General features: G+C 37.9%; 1 protein-coding gene across 2 annotated transcripts in view; it reads left to right on the top strand.

Annotated features, from left to right (window-relative positions):
- Nucleotides 1-17980, top strand: part of LOC103063227 (serum albumin-like) — a 44822-nt gene that overhangs the window by 11878 nt on the left and 14964 nt on the right. The window contains exons 1-5 of one of the 2 annotated variants that reach the window (XM_088143607.1): nucleotides 13727-13853; nucleotides 14771-14831; nucleotides 15230-15365; nucleotides 16748-16959; nucleotides 17711-17843. In XM_088143607.1, coding sequence (XP_087999733.1) covers nucleotides 13769-13853; nucleotides 14771-14831; nucleotides 15230-15365; nucleotides 16748-16959; nucleotides 17711-17843 — 627 coding nt within the window. In that variant the 5' untranslated portion in view covers nucleotides 13727-13768. Of the gene's footprint in view, nucleotides 1-13726; nucleotides 13854-14770; nucleotides 14832-15229; nucleotides 15366-16747; nucleotides 16960-17710; nucleotides 17844-17980 lie in introns of those variants that run through there. The other variant, XM_088143606.1, reaches the window with a different exon arrangement.

Genomic DNA, 17980 nt, shown 5'->3' with positions numbered 1-17980 from the left:
GTTCCATTAAGAGCTCTAATGCCAAATAGGGTAGGGGTCAAAGTGTCAGGGCAACCATCATGAACTGAGAGTAGAAAATGAATTTAAATCAAATATAAACAACTACGATATTAGTTACACACATCTTCTTAGATACCATGAATGCCAGTAATCTAATCTGTATGCAATCAAAACATATCTGTACCTGTTTCCCTCATTTATACATCTTCTCTACACTTTCCCTTTCTGCACATCGATGTTAATGTTAATCCCTGGAAATCTTATTTGTCAAGTGCACAAGTCTTAAATATTTCCATTTTCAATGCATATTCCCTTGATGTTATCTCTCTTATAAAATAACACTCCATTGCACACTTGCTTCTGAAGTGTCTTTTTCAGATGTACCTCTTTAAATTAGTTTTGGGGGTTAATTCACTGTTGATGTCTGAGACACTGTACAGTCCATTTTCATGGAACTTAGAAATCCATTGCCAAAATATGTGTGTATCCTTATTGGAAGCTGTGTATTTTCAGTGGAGCAATATTGCCATAATTCTGATCTTTCCTTGCTAATATTTCATTTTTTAATCAAAACTATAACTTGACAAAATTGAAAGAAATCAGGAATTTGTATTGTGGAAGGCTTTCATGGCATGAACACGATGGCTGTTGTGGGTCTTCCGGGCTTTGGGGCCGTGTTCTGGAAGTTTTGTTTCCTAACGTTTTGCCACCATCTGTGACCGGCATCTTCAGAGAGCAGGAGCACAGACAGGAGCAGTTCTCTCTGTGCCCAGCTGGGGACAGAGAGAACTGCTCCTGTCTGTGCTCCTGCTCTCTGAAGATGCCGGTTACAGATGCTGGTGAAACGTTAGGAAACAAAACTTCCAGAACACGGCCACACAACCCGGAAGACCCACACCAGCCAAATCAGGAATTTGTTACCATATCATGCTGAATAGTTTTAAAGTACAATGATTCATCTAAGCCACTTCCTTCCTGAACATACCACTGGCCTCAGGAACTATGCTTTATGAATTTAAGCCTGGAAATATGGCCAGTTTTTAGTAAGGGGCTGATGATCACGAAAATGTTGAAATACACCCTGAAAATGTTTAACATATTCCTATAAACAACCATATGCCATCAGGTAGTCCACCACACTACTACCCTACATAGAGATACAAGTATATATCCCCAATTTATCAACCTTGATTGCACAATGCATCTTTAGATTTCCTGTTACTAATAGACTATACTTCATCAGTGTTACCCATGGGCCAATATTGAGGGGTATGGAAAGTATAATCATGTTCACTTATTTTTACCTTAAAATCTCCTGCTACTAAAAAATAATCAGAAGGATTTAAATTTTAATATTTCTGCTGGGCAATTTCCTAAACCAACATAGTAGATCTGATTTTGTTTCTTGTTACTACCCGGGGATGGGTGGAGGGAGGGAGGGGATAAATAAGCAGACAGAGAGACAGACAGATAATTGGAAACAGACAGATGCTATCAGCAGTAGTCTATGTTATATCTCACAGAACCCTGAGTCCTGGGGAGGAAGGTGTGTGATTTTTAATATTTAGACAAAAAGTTATTAATTTAGTCAGACCTGCTTTTGACCGCCCTTTCATACAATCTTTCAGCATCACATAAAGGCTAACACTTGATATGTTACGTGTATAGCGTGTATCTAATACATATAGTGCTCACATCATGTAACTTAAGAGCTTCATTGGAATTTCTCTCTCTCTCTCTCTCTCTCTCTCTCTCTCTCTCTCTCTTCGCTCTCAGACGGACGAAGTGATGGCATCTATATGCCAGTATCATAAAGAGCATCACATAAACAAACAGGTTTGCCATTGCTGTGATTCCCCCTTCATCAAACGTTGGGAATGTATCACTCACTTAGGAGCAGATCCAGACTATGTCCCTCCTGCTACATTCAAACCGCATGTAATGGATCACCCTGAAGTTTTGTGCTCAACTGATGAACACATTGTGCAGGAAAGTAAGCAAGGGTAAGTAAACAAACCCTTTACCTGAATATTTCGTGACAGATTTCACATCAAACCTTTGACATCACATATATGTATGCTTCAGTCTGCCATAGGTCCGCAGCTCCTGAGCGCATCCTCCTGTATTTGTACACACTTTTGTTTAGTCACCTCCCATATCAACCTCCTTTCTTGGGACGTTCATGAAGCAACCTCTCTTCCCCTGCCTCTGGCTTGTCCTTCCCTTCTTTATTTCCCCAGGTATCTGCTTCTTCTGTCTTTTCTTCTTCCATCCTGTCATTTTCTTTTGAAAGATAAAATCAGATGAGCAACTTAGACCTACAAACTACCTAACACTTCTTAACATGCCTTTGGTCTTTTTTCCTCAACCATTTCCACCCAATTTAATGAAAGGTACTTTTTTTTTTTTCCCATGAGAAGAACAATAATTTTGAAATATTCACACAGAATAGGCTAGTGTCCAATTTTTAATTTTAGAACCATTCAGTTCTAATGAGTCTTAAGAAAAAAAACAGTTGTGAATAGCCAAGGAGATTGCAGAGTAATAGAAATATGAGTTCCAGCATTTGCTTTCATCCTTTTTCCACGTTTTCTTCTGCTAAAATTTCAAGTTTCACAATGGGGAGTTTGTACTAAGAAAGGTTATATTGGGGGGAAAAAAAGAAAGGATTCTGTATATCCCTGAATTTATATATTTTCCTCAGTTCCTGGGATCCCCAAGAGGGTGAAGATGTGGGGGCACTTTCCTTCAACTGAGTTGTTCACAGTTATTGTTTGCCTTGCAGCTTGCTTATCGACTTGATCGAATTTTTGCCTCACATCTCAGACAATCAGCTGGCAAATGCAACCATCGGTTTCCATCTCCTCCAGGCAGAGTGCTGTGCAGATGAACACAAAAGGGAATGCTTTGACTCAAAGGTATATCTTTCAAAAGGAGTATGGGTGGGGAAAGTTCAGGAAAGACTTTTGCCTTGCTCTTCCCCCCAAATTTAGATTTACCTTCATTAAAAGGCATCAGCTTGGGGTAGGAAGCTACTACTCCTGCAGTTCCCACTTGGCATGGCCATATGTAAAAGGGATGGGAATAGATACAATGATTCCAACCCTAAACTTCCTCCTTCTTATTCTGTGCAGCAGAATATTAGATCTGGAATTTTGCATATGCTCTCTTAGAATTCTGTCTGTCTGTCATCCATCCATCCATCCATCCATCCATCCATCCATCCATCCATTTATCATCAAGGACCGAGAGGCATCCATGTCTTGAGAAAGGGAGGCGTGTATAGTTAAGGGTGATGGGGGTGAGGCTAACATTAATATTGTTATTGTTATTATTTAATATATGGACTGACTCTGCTTTTCCAGGAATCAGGAAGGCTTACAGCAGTAAAAAAATTTAAAAAATATAAGATTAGTATAGTGAAAATCAGAATTGATAGGTACAGCTAAAAACACCAACAAGAGGACACATAACTGCAAGTCATTCTTGTAATTAGTAAGCCTTTTCTACTGTCATGGCCACTTATATATTAAAGAACAAGAACTGCAATATATTTGTGTCTCTTGAATTATAGAATTGCAGTGTTCAATATTTTCCATATTTTTGTTCAAAACTGGAATGAAACTGAGGATGGAGGAGTTCAGGTGCACAACAGGCTTATTGTTCAGAATAAAGATTGCTAGGAAGAGCACAGCTGAATTATTCAGTAGCTTGGAGATGTGTGTGTCCTACTTTGTCCACAAAGTCTCAGAATATATATTTTCAATTTCAGGGTAAGCCACTGATTAAGAGTATCCAGGGCGGTCTTAAAGGCATATAACTATCTCAGGTGAGCTAATATGGAGATATGGTTTGTCCATCAATGTTTCAGTGATTTTGTGCTGGTGTTCCATGAAAAGGAATGGGACAGGAAACCTGCCTGCACCGAAGATACCAGTGGATGAAATAACCTGTATCCAGTCATGATAGTCCTTAGCCTAGTATAAAGTGGATTCTCAGCCCCTTTGAAGAATCCCTTCCTTCTTTTGAAAAATTCAGAGTGGACTAATTTATTTTCTATATTCTTCAAGTCCTTTAATCTAAACTGGTATTTCCAGCTGCCTCTTTGTACTGATAGAAGACCATGACAGATAGACTTGGTGACTTATTCAGCTATCAAGCTGCCATAATTCATGTTGATAATTTCTGCTCTGCACACACAGACTCTTATACAGTGTTGCTGTTACTGCAGTCCCATGCCCATTGGCATTGTTATCCCCCACCCCCGGAAAAAAGGATAATTTAAAAAGTAGCACTGTCATATTTCTTCCAGAATCTCTCTCTCAAAATTCATAATCTTCTTCCTTCCCCCTGAATTCTTCTCCCTCAATTTTTGCTAATCGCGTTTTAACTTCTCTGTTTTAAAAGATAAAAGGACTAACCTTTATTCCTTTGGTGTTCACAATTCATTACTCTGTGAATTGTTCATTAGATCTTTACCTGCAAAGTATTTTCCTAATCCAGATTGTGGCTGAGCCTTTCTAAGTGTACTCTTTGCTGCTGGAAGTAACAGATTGTTCCTACTTTCTTTCAGCTTTCCCAATGGAAGAATGCTGGAGATAAAGTCCAAATATCCCCAGGCACCCTTGGTTGTTGCTTTCTTGTTACGCATCAACTTTCTAATGCCAAGGACAACCAATTTGATTCTTGCCTAAAATTTACTTCTCACAGTAGTGTTACTGTCGAAAACAAATAAAGTCTTTACAATGAAAGATTGGCTTATTATTTAATGCTAAAAAAATATGGCATCAGCCTGCCTCTGATTGTGTGCCTGTGTACATCTGCGTGTGTGTGTGAGTGTGTGTGTGTAAGAGATAGCATGAAAAAAGAGAGAATAAAATTCTTGGACCATTGGGAAGGTTCAATAACCAACACATCAGAATCTGGTAATAGCTGCTGGTCATTGTCTCATAATGTCATTCTGGCCACTTACTATCTCCTTCCTTCTAAAAGAGCCTCACAGCTTGCATAATTTCTTCCTGAATATCAGAAGCTCTTCTTCATGAGGCAGAGGCATCAGATAGCTTCTCTTTCATCATTATTTGTATGTTTTATATATGAAATCAGCCAAGGATAGCTTATTCAACAACAGCAGTTGGCAGCAACAGAGATACATGCATGCCTCGTAAATATCACAATAGAATAAAACGTCGCTGAATTTCAAACAGCAAGCCTGCTCTTCAGTTAAACCACGCTTAAGCTTTTTGCGTCTGTGAGGGTAATGCTGATGATTTTACACACCTGGCAGTGCAGTTTTCTTGGCCACAATATGGAAGTGCTTTGCCATAGCCTTTGGCTAATCCAATTATCTTTGCGGCGAAACTCCTTTTGAGGCAACAGTGCTTAATTCTTAAAATGGCAGGTAGCAAATACCTTTTGTGGAAATCATCCACTTCGCGAAATAACACACAACACACAAATACACAAGAAAAGTCTCTCCTAATATGATTCATGCTTTGACCCTCATGGTTAGCTAGAATTGTCACTTTGATATAGAGCAAAACAAACAAACAAAAAAATATAATTATCTTCCTTCTACTTTTTAACGTAAAGATACATACAGTATGTAACACATACAATCCCATCTCCCTACTCAATTTGGGGGTAAACTATGTTATGCAGAAGAAGAAAAATAAATGGTCAGCAAAAGAAACGGAAGGCAGGACATTAGAAGAGGAATGGTTTAACTAAATTAAGTTGATACCAAAACCGTTAACTCTACTTTCCCTTAGCTTTCGATCCTTGCAAACCAACCTTGCTTATATCACACTCACACACCACTTCATGCATTTACCTTTTGTTCTTTAACTATCTCATCTCTCTCTCTCTTTGCGGTCTCCTTAACTTCATCCAACCACCTCTTTTTTCAGATTTCCCTATCCTCACTTTTCCTTTATGCATTTCTTCTGGAATTTTATTCTGATTTGCTCTTTCTATATAAGGTAGACCGGACTAAGAATCAATGTCATATAGGCCAGGACTATTTTTATTGGAACAGCTATAGGAACAGAATCTTGAAAGTCTGAACGTGCTTCCTCCTCCCTCCCTTTATCTTTGTGTGATTGAGGGAGGGGCTTGTCTGAGGTGTTTTCTCAAATTAGATTCTTGGAATGGGCTCAGGGCCCACCTTTCTGATTGCTGTCTTGGTAGTGGCTCTTCCTCCTGTCCTTCAAGGCCATTCCCTATACCCTCTACACTATATGTCAAAATACGGAATGCATTTATTTTGTACTGGTCATTCGCTTTTGTATTAAATCCGTATTCAGGTCACCCATTCTTTTTTCACCCTAATTTTCTCAATAGCCACATAGATCACTTAAATAACCCATTCCCAAGGCATTCAGCTTATTTTTATCTGTCTCCTAACATATCAGGCTCGAAATGTTGGTGCAGTTGGTCCAGTAGGTGCTCAGAATATTGTTGATGAAGGATTAACATAAAAAGCAGAATACCCTGAGTTATTTTTAACAAAAAGGAAAAGGATTTCTGTCTGAGATGAATGCCAATATTTCCCTTGTTTTATTATTAAAAGATAAATCACCTTACAGAAGAAAAAGAGGAAACAAGAAAATCTAAAAACATCATTTAGTAAATATTTGTTTTCAGACTTTCCCTTCGCTGTCCTTTGACTGTTATACAATGTTTATCAAGATTTCTATTTTTCCTATATTTGTAACTTCAGTCCTTTAATCAATTCTTTTTCCCCTGAAAAAGTACAATTTACTTTAGATCATAAGAGCATAACCAGAACCATGCCGGATTGGACCCCTGGCCCATCTAGCCCATTAGTGGCCACCTAACTGCCCATGGAAACCCATGAGTCCCAGCAGATCGCCTTCGGAGACATTCGCTCTGCCATCAAGGCTAACAACGATTGATCCCCATGATTTACGTGGATCGGTCCAATCCTGTTTTGCAAACAGCAACATATCTTCTGGTACCTAATTCCAAAATGAACTATGTGTGGTTTAAAAAATGTTCTTTTCTCTGTCCTGATTCTTCCGTGATTCAACTTCATTGAGCGACCAATGATACTGAACCAATTTCACCTGCTTCTAATATTTTGGGAAAGGAAAAAAGGCTTCTACTTGTCCATTTTATCTACACTATGCATAAGTTCATGCACCCCAGTCATGCCCCCTCTGTTTGACCTCATTTCTAGGCTAAGAAGACCGAAATGTTGGCATTTTTTACAGTGGATGCACACTGTGTCAAACCCTTCACTGAACTGTTGACCATTACTCCAACATCTCTTTCCTCATCAGTCACTGCTAGCTCTGATCCCATTAATTTGTATGAGCAGTTAAAAGGTGGCTGCGTAATATATGATATATATGGAAGCTATTCTTCCTTAAATTTAAGCAGACTTCTATTGTGAATATACCCTGTTAATTTTGTCCTTGCTGCATGATCTTCAAGTTTAAGTTGTTCTCTTTAAGATTAATCTTAAAGTGAATCTAACATTATGTACCAGCTTTCTTTTAAATTATAACATGGGGTGAATGTTATTGACTTGTTCCATTGTTCTTTCTACTGCATTATGATTGTTTCTTTGAAGTTCTGCATCCATTTTATGATATTTAAAGATTTTTACCTGCTCTACAATGTAGCCATTTAGTGAGCAGGTGAGCAGTTTTGGGTTTTTTGCTAACGTTCGGATCTTTGTTTTAGAAGAGTTGCTCTCAAATTCTTCCTCAGGACAGTAACTGGCTAGGGTACCAGGGCTCAATTCAGTCTGACTGATGTTTATGACAGAATACTAAGTTGTCTGCATACAGTAGGCTTGCAATACGCCTATTGAGTAATGTCAGAGTTTGGTTTTCTAATTTAGTTTCAATTTCCCTCTCCAGAGAGTAAGATGATTTCCTAGAAATGTTCTTTGTATTTCCACACCCTTCCTTATTCTGACCTTTTTAACCAGAAATACATTTTTAGAAGTTTAAGGCTTATGTATTAATCCTCTAATACATTTTTGGCTCTTGCTTTTAATTTTTTGTAAACCTCCCATTGTCATTATGACTGGGTAATGGATTTACCACACACACATAATATTCTTGGATCCTGAAGGTTTAGACATTTGCTTTGCATCCTTTATAAATAGACCCTTTAGCTTGATTTAAAAATGGATGTCGTGTTTCATACTTAGACTGTAGGTCTGTGCAAATCTTTCTGAAAAATATTGCAGAACATAGGAAGAACTTTAAAAAAAAAAAAAAAGGGTTAAAGCATGCCTTTTTCCAGTGAGCCTAACTCGGGTAGCATTCAGTTCTTTGTTTAGTAATGTCACTTACCTCTCCTAAAATTTTACATCAAAAGGGTATAGCTATATCGCATGAACTCCACAAATGAAAATAATGACCCTTTGATTGACAACCTCTAAAACCTTTGGAAGAATAATTTTTATATATGAGTGTGCCAATCTGACTGGAGTCAAGTGCCAGCAATGTATAATCTTCCACTGGAGTTCTTTCAGCAAAGCTGAGGTGAAACCAGCTGTTTTCTACAATTATTGCCAATTTGTCTCCTGTAGGCTTATGCATTTATTTACAGGACCAAACCTCAAGCTGAAAATTAAGGAATTTGTTATCTATTTAATTTTAGCAGCTAAAATCATAATTGCTTAACATTATCCACAACAATTGAGATGTGGATTAACAAGACCTCTTCAATTGCCACATTAGAAAAAAATCCCAAAGTTAAAATAATGAGATGTCAAAGCAAGAACCACAATTTTATCAAATTTGTATGGATGTTATAGTTTACCTTTATAGCAATAGATTATACTCTGATAATATTTTATATAAATGGTAAATTTTATTAAAACTGTATAATTATAAATATCCTGGCACGCTGACCCCTGTACTGAAAGTTTTCAGAGCAAAAATAGTCCCAATGCTGACTTATGGTGCGGAAGTGTGGGGCCTTGCAAAACCGGCTGCTCTTGATCACGTCCAGACACGTTTTTTAAGGAACATATTGGGAGTAGATAAGAATACGTCAGCCCCCACGATCAGAGCAGAAACAGGTACCCATTCTATACAGAGCTAGTCAGTAATAAAGGTCTTTTCTTATTGGCAGAGAGTCCATTTAATGGATTATGACAGGCTTCCCAAATTATGCCTGATGGAACAAGCAAGTATGGACCTCTCCATAACTTGATTAAAACACTTTACTAAAATTATTCCACAATACGGGCTTTCTACACAACAGGTACTCACAAATTGGTTGCAAGACCAATCAATAAAACTGATTGTTTGATTGATTGATTGATTGATTGATTGATGGTAAATTTGTCTATGTATTGTGCCTGTCTCTTTACTCACTTTTTAGTACGCTTTATTTGTAATTTTTATATCTTTTTTTCTCTCTATGTATTTTGGATTTATGTTAATTTAGTTACTTGATCATGTCTGTTAATCACTTTTTTTTTTACTTAGTAAAAATAAAAAAGGAAAAAAAGTATGTTTTTTTCCAGTTTGTGTGGGCTGCTTTGGAAGATAATATCAGTGCTCCCATGGGGCATGGAAATCCTTCTTCGATAATCTAGAGACCACATTGAAAACAAATAGCAAAATACACCTTCCAGCCTCCCTCTGAAGACACATACAAGAAAGAGTTTTCCTTTGCTTCTGAGTTTGATAAACTCCTGGGAATGAAGCCTCTGAAGGCCTTTATGAATTATGTATCCCTTATGCATAATGTTCTAAAAATGATAGAGAGAGCAGAAAGGCAAAGCTACACAAAGGTGGGAACAGTGAAGGATACAGCCAGACATCTCAATCATGTCCCCTCTCGCTCACCTCCTTTCGAGATGAAAAAGCCCCAAATGTTGCAGCCCTTCCTTATAGGCCAGCTGCTCCAGCCCAATGTTCATGTTAGGTCATAGGACCTGCTTCAAGGCTAGAGTCCATCTTGGAGTGAATCTCAGGTACTTTATCCAACAGATGCCTCGCTTGTTCCTCACAGTGGCCTTCCAAGTGCACCTAATAGCCCTCATCAACGACTGAGGATGTCAGAGAGAAAAATGTCAACCCCTGCTTGAATTAGGAATTAGGATTCATAATGGTTTCAAAGCACTTTGAGGATTGGAAAGGACATTGACACATACACAAAAGCTTTCTTTTAACCAAAATGCCAAACCAAATTGCATTTCTTTCAAAAATCTTTTGAAGCTGGAGCTGATCTACACACTCATAATAGAGAGTTCACTAGGTGTCCATTAAGAAGCCACATGTATGCTTTGGACTTCTCAAAGAGCAGCAAACACCAGTTTGTTATGAATGATGTGGATCTAGGCTCAGTAATACCTAAAATTTGAAACCTATCATATTTGACTTAATCATGGCAAGCTTAAATCTCATTAATTTTGATAGTCCTTTGTGTGTCTGTGTGTCTGTGTGTGTGTGTGTGTGTGTGTGTGTGTGCCTTCAAGTAAGTGTTTGACTCCTGGTGACTGCCTGGACAAGTCCCTGCAGTTTTCTCGGTAATGTTTTTCAGAAGTGGTTTGCCATTGCCTCCTTTAAGGGCTGAGAGAGAGTGACTGGCCCAGGGTTACCCAGCTGGCTTTGTGCCTAAGGTGTGGCTAGAACTCATGGTCTCCTGCTTCCTAGCCCAATGCTTTAACCATTACACCAAACAGGCTCTCTTTGATGCTCCTACACATGGTTTAATCTAAATCCTACCCAGTGTTTTAATCCATACTGTGGAACTAATTCCAAAAATAAACCGAGTTAGAGATTATCACCATCAAACCAATACCTCCTGTTTTCTAATAGTTAGTTACAATCTTAATGAAGATGAGAGGTAGATGACCTCCACTAAACTCCATATTTGTGAAGGTGTCTCTGTATGTTTCTCTGTGTGTTTGATGAACAGCAAGGGGAGGAATTTAACACTTTTTCTTCTCAGGTAATTGCTTTGTTGATTCAACTATTTGAATTTCAGACAAAGACTCCAATGGCGTAGATGTTTTGGTGAAATATAAGGAGTTTCATAGTTATCTTTGAGAACTGGAATCATTCCCTCTTCACAATCTATTTAGTTTGACCCTTGAGTACTACCATAATTTATAATTCCTCCCATAGGTAGTGTTTCACAAAGTGAAGCCTGTAGGTTGTATGTACATGTGGCCTGCTAGTAACTCCTTTGCAGTCCTAGAGATCCTAGAAAGAGATTGGCAAATCTTCAATCCTATTTGTTTTGTTGTTTGGATTTGGGGGGGATTAAGGGACAAAAGGAATCCCTAAGCGTTACAGATGCTCATCAGATACAAGCTGCAAAAGCCTGATGCCCATTAGATAGTAAGGGAGAGATACAGACAGTTAGCTGTTTACTGCCATCCAGACTTTTGCAGTCCAAGAGCATTAGCTCTACGCTTAACACTTGGGCGATTTTCCCTATTTTGCGATTCTAAGGGGCAAAATGCAAACACTGCAGGGATTTCTCGATCAGTAGAGGAAGCCGCAATACCAAAAGGAATTTCACTGTCAGTGCCCTCTGCTGCAGAAGCAAGTAGCCTATTATTATTTTGGGTGGGGGAAGGGTGAATTACAATTACTAAAGCTGTCTAAAAAAGTAGAAAATAAACTTTAAAATAAAAATAATATGTGGAAATAAAAGCATAGTAATGGTAAAAAAACAAATACATACTTTTGCTGTCCTTCAGAAAGCAGCCTTAGGTATGTCATGTGAGGTCCAATTAGCCCCAAGCTAGTAGAGGTAGTGGACTATTGCCCCCAAGGAATTGTCAAAACCAGTTTATGTTGTTGTGATGGCTACCCCTATATATTAGAAATCAGAAGGATACAGAGAAAGCGAGAGAGAAATGTAACTTCAGAAGAAATCAAGTGTAATGAACCAAGCTGGACAAAACATGAAAAACAAATTCTGACACTTTAGGGATGAATATAGGACCTTACTTGTTATGTGTCTATTACTATGAGAAATGAAGATCAGAAACTATGATTTACCAGTTATTTATCGATACTTAGAGCTGGATCTTGTAGGATAATATGGAGTCAACCAAAAACAGTATTAGACCAAACTGAAAAGGCAGAATTTTCTACTGAAATGTTAGGCCTGCCTAGGTTAGCAGAGCAAGTGGCGAAGAAACCCCTGAAAACTGATGATCTAGGGCAAAGTCTTGCAGTTGAAAGAAGTGGTGAGGAAACCTGAAAACTGATGACTTAACAGCTTGCTGTTACACAAGGAAACCTATCTTTATGGGAAGTGCATGTTCTCAAAAAACTAGATCTAATTTGCAAAATACAGACAACCCCAAGGAAAGCAAGTACAGAAAACTCATATTGACCACTATAAGATCTAGTGGTCAACCCAATTTCTGCAGCCCTAATCTGTTTGCCTTAATATCTTCAGAAACACATTTTTCTTTCTTACACAACATTCATTGCTGTGTGGTTAAGGCAGTGAGTCTCATTTTCCCCCCATTCTCACTTCAGCAAAATCCTATGCTATTTTATGTGAGCGTTCATCTGATTTAAACTGAAGCTCAAAATGCATGCGTAGTTGCTATATAATCCATAAAGCACTGGTAATTCCAGTGATGGAGGCAACACTAAATGATCCTTTTTGCACAAAGAACAACTATCATCAGTAAGAAATATATATGAATGGCAGCCAGTGTAGTGTTATGGTTACGGTGCTGGACTAGGAGAGTGGGGACGCAGGTTTTAGTCCTCCCTCCGGCATGGAAACCACTGGGTGACTTTGGCCCAGCCACACTTTTTCAGTGGCTGTTGGTGCAAGTGATTTTCCTGGATTAAATTACATGTTATATATTGTTATACCCTGTTTCCTAAATTAGGAACTTGAAAACCATCTATCTACCAACCTGCAAGATTGATTAGGGATGATGATGGTAGTAATAATAATAAGAGACACACACACACACACACAGAGTGCTGGACTAGGAGCAGAAGATGCAGGTTCTATTCCTTCTTTATGCACACAAGGCAGCTGGATGACTTTGGACCAGGCGAACCAGGCGTCTTCTCTCAGCCCGAGACTGAGGAAAGTTAAAAAACATTTCTCTACCAACCGGTATTGGACCAGCTTGGTAGGTAATGGTACATAAAGATCAATGAAGAAGTTACACAGACACACACAGGCACACACACACACAAATAGATGGATAGATATAGATATAGGTACAGATACACACACACACACACTTATACATCTACATATAGACAGATGTGCATGGCCTAGTGATGATTGTCATTCTATCATTCTACTAGTTACCTGATTCTACCCCAGATTTTCAGATTCAGTTGCAAAAGGTCAAATGTTTGCTCAAATGTATAGCCTTGAAAATTTACATCACAGACCTTTGCTCTGAACCTGACAAAGAACCACTAGGCCACTCACATCATCTTTGGACAAAATGTCAAGGGGCCGAGGGTTATAGGGCAACAAAGAAAATTGTTTACTTGACTTCTTTGAAGTATGCTAAGCCTAAAGTCTATTTATCCATGATCTGAAAAAAAAAGGGCAGACATTTCTTGAGGGAAGAGATCTCTTTAACAAACAAAATGGGCAAATATTTTATCACAGTAATTATTAACAAGAGTCTTTCTTTTCTCCTTCCCATGGGTATAGTGTAAGGTGGGTGGTGATTACCCCAGGATCCAGGGCAACAGAGTATAAAAGTTCCACCTGTCCATTTGCTCTTCCTACTTTGTCCATTCTAGCCCCTAAACAGTTTGGAACCATGAAGTGGGTAATATTCATTTCTTTCCTTTGCTTGGTGAGCTTTGCTGAATTGAAAAACCTGCCCAGAAGATATAGGCATCTTGGTATGATGTTTTCTTTTTCTCACTTTCTTTTCAAAAAGATCACTTTTTCACTTCTTCATGTCATTCCTCAGATTTGTATTGAGTTTGTAGTGTTATTGTGGAAACAAAGAGTAAACGCTCATTCGCCAGGGAATTGTGTGTTCCTGCAACAGAATTTTCCAGGGTATATCCTAATTTCTCTTCCAAATGTATAAATCCATTGCATTTTAACTGGATTTTTATCCAAGAATTTCCCAGTGAAGTGTGTTTGTTTTAGCATTATAGTTGTCTACAAGTCATCTCAACCCAACCAGGGTCTGCTGGTTATGGCTTAGCAATATTTGGAGGGTGAAAAATTCCCTACAATAAATTCAAAATGGTATTTATGTGCCTAATTCTCTTGAATATATAAATATTTTACATGCCCCAAATCATGGCATTCTCTATTGCAGGCCCTGACATTTCCTGCAATCAAGATAATTATTGTAAACATTTACTAGATGTTTAGGAGAAAATACTAAGAAGTTTCTTCTTCTGCAGAATCTTGCTGACTTGGGTGATTTCAAAATTATAAGCAGGGTCATACTGAGTTAGTACTAATATAGTGGACCTTTGAGAAATACCAGAGACAATGGAGGTTACACTGAGGCATCAGACCAACTTCTGAGGAGAAGGAAATGGTAAAACCATTTTGCCTTGTTGCCAAGAAGACCACATGAGACGTTTGCAAGTAGTTCCTGGAAGTTGAGCATGAGGATAAGAAAACATTACATATATTACATTGCATTACATGTATTGTCATCTTTTTTTCTTTTAATTACAAGAGAAATGAATATAGTATCACACCATCATATTTAATTATGTTTTTCAAGGGCACAATATTTAACAATTCTTGCCTGGAACAGTGAGAAAAAAATTGTTTACTCTCTTCTTTACAGATGATCATATTAGGACCATCAAAGTTGCCTCTATAGTTTCATCTGAAGAGTTTGCAGGCGCGTAAGTCTTCCAGAAAATTGTGCTATAAATTGTTCATTAGATTCTTCTTTTTGCCTTCAGAAAGGGGAATTTCTCTCCTGCTATAGTCCCTTTTTTCCAAAGGTTTGACAACCATGACCTTGAAGCTCCCAGGGTCAGAACAAGAGGAAATTAGAATCCAAGCACCTCTCAGTGCTCTTCTATGTCCTCCACATGGTTGTTCAATACGTCCCCAGTAGAAGAGAATATATGTAGCTCAGAATTTGAGCAGTGGAATCCTTGGGGCTGATTCTCTTACTGACCTGGGTAATGCAATGTCTGAAAGCAAACAGCCAAGTTCAGAGTGCACCAAGGACTTCACTGTTGCATGTGTTGCTATTTGCAAAACTATTTTCTTAATCACCTGTGCTTTTTTCCAGTCTCATAGCCTTGTACGCTCAAAGTGTACAGCTTGCCACACTTGAGGAGGTGAAAAAACTGGTAGAAGCTACTATAGCACTTCAACAGAAATGTGCTGCTGATGAACATTCAGACCCAGAATGTACAAAGCCTTTGGTAAGCCTTTGGAAGCTACATTTGGGGTACATATAGGCATATTAATTGAGTACCAGATACCTGTTCAGCTACAGTTTTTTGGCATATATTTAAAGGTAAATGGTCCATTAACTCTACACCCAAGGACCCAATTTCATTCCAATTCAAAAGCCTTAACATTTCTCTCCTTCAAAATCCCAACCAGCCTGAGATATCTGGCCTGTACGTGCTGATCATATCCCCCAACATTGCTTACTTCTGCACTAAGTTACATTTTTATTAACGTGGGTTGTTGAACAAGTTGCAGTTGGCAAGATCATACACTAATCCAAAATCAAACAAGCCTAGCACAGTGTGTGAGCCCAGTTATCAATTCTGTCGCCCACCAGGATCCTCTCTTTGCTGGAAGTCTAAGGCAAACTTACTCAGCAAGGCGTCAGAGCCTCCTACTTCTGAGTAAGTGTTGTCTACCCTTTCACTCACTGTTTTCCCACTTGGCAACTCTGAGACGCATCAACTTCAGCTCCCAGAATTCCCCAGAGTGTTGGTCCCCATATTTGGAAATTGCCAAAGATGGAAAGCACTGCTTTATTGAAAGAAAACAGCTGTAAAAAGATAGACTTTCAGGTCATATGGAACCCATTAATCTGATTTTTAATATAGCTTGGTAGATTCTTTAACATTTTTGAGATACAAAGATACTGAAGAAAAACGTTTTGTGTGATATTGAGCCCAATATACCTTCCTTATTTCCTTCCTGCCTTCCTTCCTTCCTTCCTTCCTTCCTTCCTTCCTTCCTTATTTCCTTCCTGCCTTCCAGCCCCAACTCCCCATATGGAAAAGAGAACTATAATTTATATATTAGCTCATAATCCCGTACTGACAAACAGTCTAGCAAAATTGTTTAAAAGTGAAAGGTATACATGAACAGGAAGTGGTTTAAAATGGCAAATTTTGCCACCTGAAGAACTGTATTATATGTTTGTGTGTGTGTGCATACACACACACACACACACACACATACACCCTGTAAAAACAAAAACACATAAACCTTGGTATCTAAATCCATGAACCCTGGTCGGTGAACCACTGTATCCTATACACCGTGTGGAGCAATAGAAAGATGGGCAGAAACACATGGGTTAGCAACCTTTTTTTCTCATTTCTTGTTTTTCATGATGTCTTTTTGGGGAAAAAAATGTATACAGATAGGCAAGGAGAAAATGTTTGAACTCCCGTATATGGACCTGGATCCCAATCTCATATCATCTAGGGTAAACAAGGGTTAATGGAATATGGATTTATCTTTCCCCCAAAACCCATGTCACTTGAAATGGAAATTATTTATATAAATCACTGCTAAGGAATGCTTATTTAAGAACCACTTTGCTTCTGTTTTCTAGGATACAGTTTTCCTGGATACACTCTGTCATGATGAAGAGTTTTCGAAGAAATATGAATTTCATGAATGTTGTGCTAAGGCTGATCCTGAAAGAAATGAATGTATTTTGTCCCATAAAAATTCAACTAAAGGATTTATTCCTCCCTTGGTTCATCCAACTGTAGAGGAGGGTTGCAATGAATATCACAATAACAGACATGATATTCTGACCAAGTAAGTCAATTGACCGACTTTTGTAGCTTAGAATACTTAAATCTTGTTTAAGTGAATGATGCTAATGTAAAATTGCATATACTGCTACTCAGTTTCACTTTCTCTGATCAAAATCCAGTGAGGTGTGGATAAAAAAATATACGTTGTTTAAATTTGAATACAAAGATTGGTAAATTAAAGTGGAGGAAATTTTGGAAATAATTAATTTTTAAAGTCCTATGTTGAGGAAGTCAACATTAAACATAATTAAGGAAGGCTGTATTAACAATTCTGTAATTTAAGGGGCAGTAGGGATGAAGACGCCATATGCAAGGGGAGATTGGGAATTGAAAATATTACATTTTTGTAATATTTTATCAATTGAAAAAACATATATTACAATAAGCATGGTTCCTCCACATTCACACTACCTAACACTTGAGTTTAGTACTAGACAAAGTGATAGGTTACATCTACAGATACTGGCCAATATATTACATTAAAACCAATGAAACTTTTAAAAAGATACTGTGTGTATTTTTGGTCTCTTATATATGGATTTAATGCTTTTTTCCCCCCTTTCTTGTCCTTTACAGTAATTCTGGCTTGTTTTGCCTTTCCTTTCCATTGAAATAAATTTTAGATTAAGGAAAAAAGGAAACAGTTCTTTTGCTCTGAAAAACTGCACCCCATCTCTCTCTGTGTCTCTCTCATAAGTTTTATATACATATATACATATACATATATATAATTTTTTGTTTGTTTTTAACAGATATATGTATGAGGTGGGGAGAAGATATCCTAAAGCGCTAATTGCCTTAACTCTTCACACAGCTAAAGCCTATGATAAAATATTTCCAGCTTGTTGTGAAGTAGAAAATAAAGATACCTGTTTCCAGGAAAAGGTATTTCACTATGCATCTTGAAACTTTGTAGAAATAAGTTGCAGCACCAACCTCTTCAGGACTCATCAGAATCTGTTTTATATGGAGTGAGACCACTGTAACTCCAATAATTCTTTCTAAATATAAAACCTATTTAA

Source organism: Python bivittatus, unplaced genomic scaffold (assembly GCF_059951505.1).
Source record: "Python bivittatus isolate LINGU-HERP-01145 unplaced genomic scaffold, Pbiv_v1 ctg000410_np1212, whole genome shotgun sequence".
Classification (NCBI taxonomy): domain Eukaryota; kingdom Metazoa; phylum Chordata; class Lepidosauria; order Squamata; family Pythonidae; genus Python; species Python bivittatus.
Note: the sequence above shows the minus strand (reverse complement) of the source record. Positions and strands in the feature narration are given on the sequence as shown.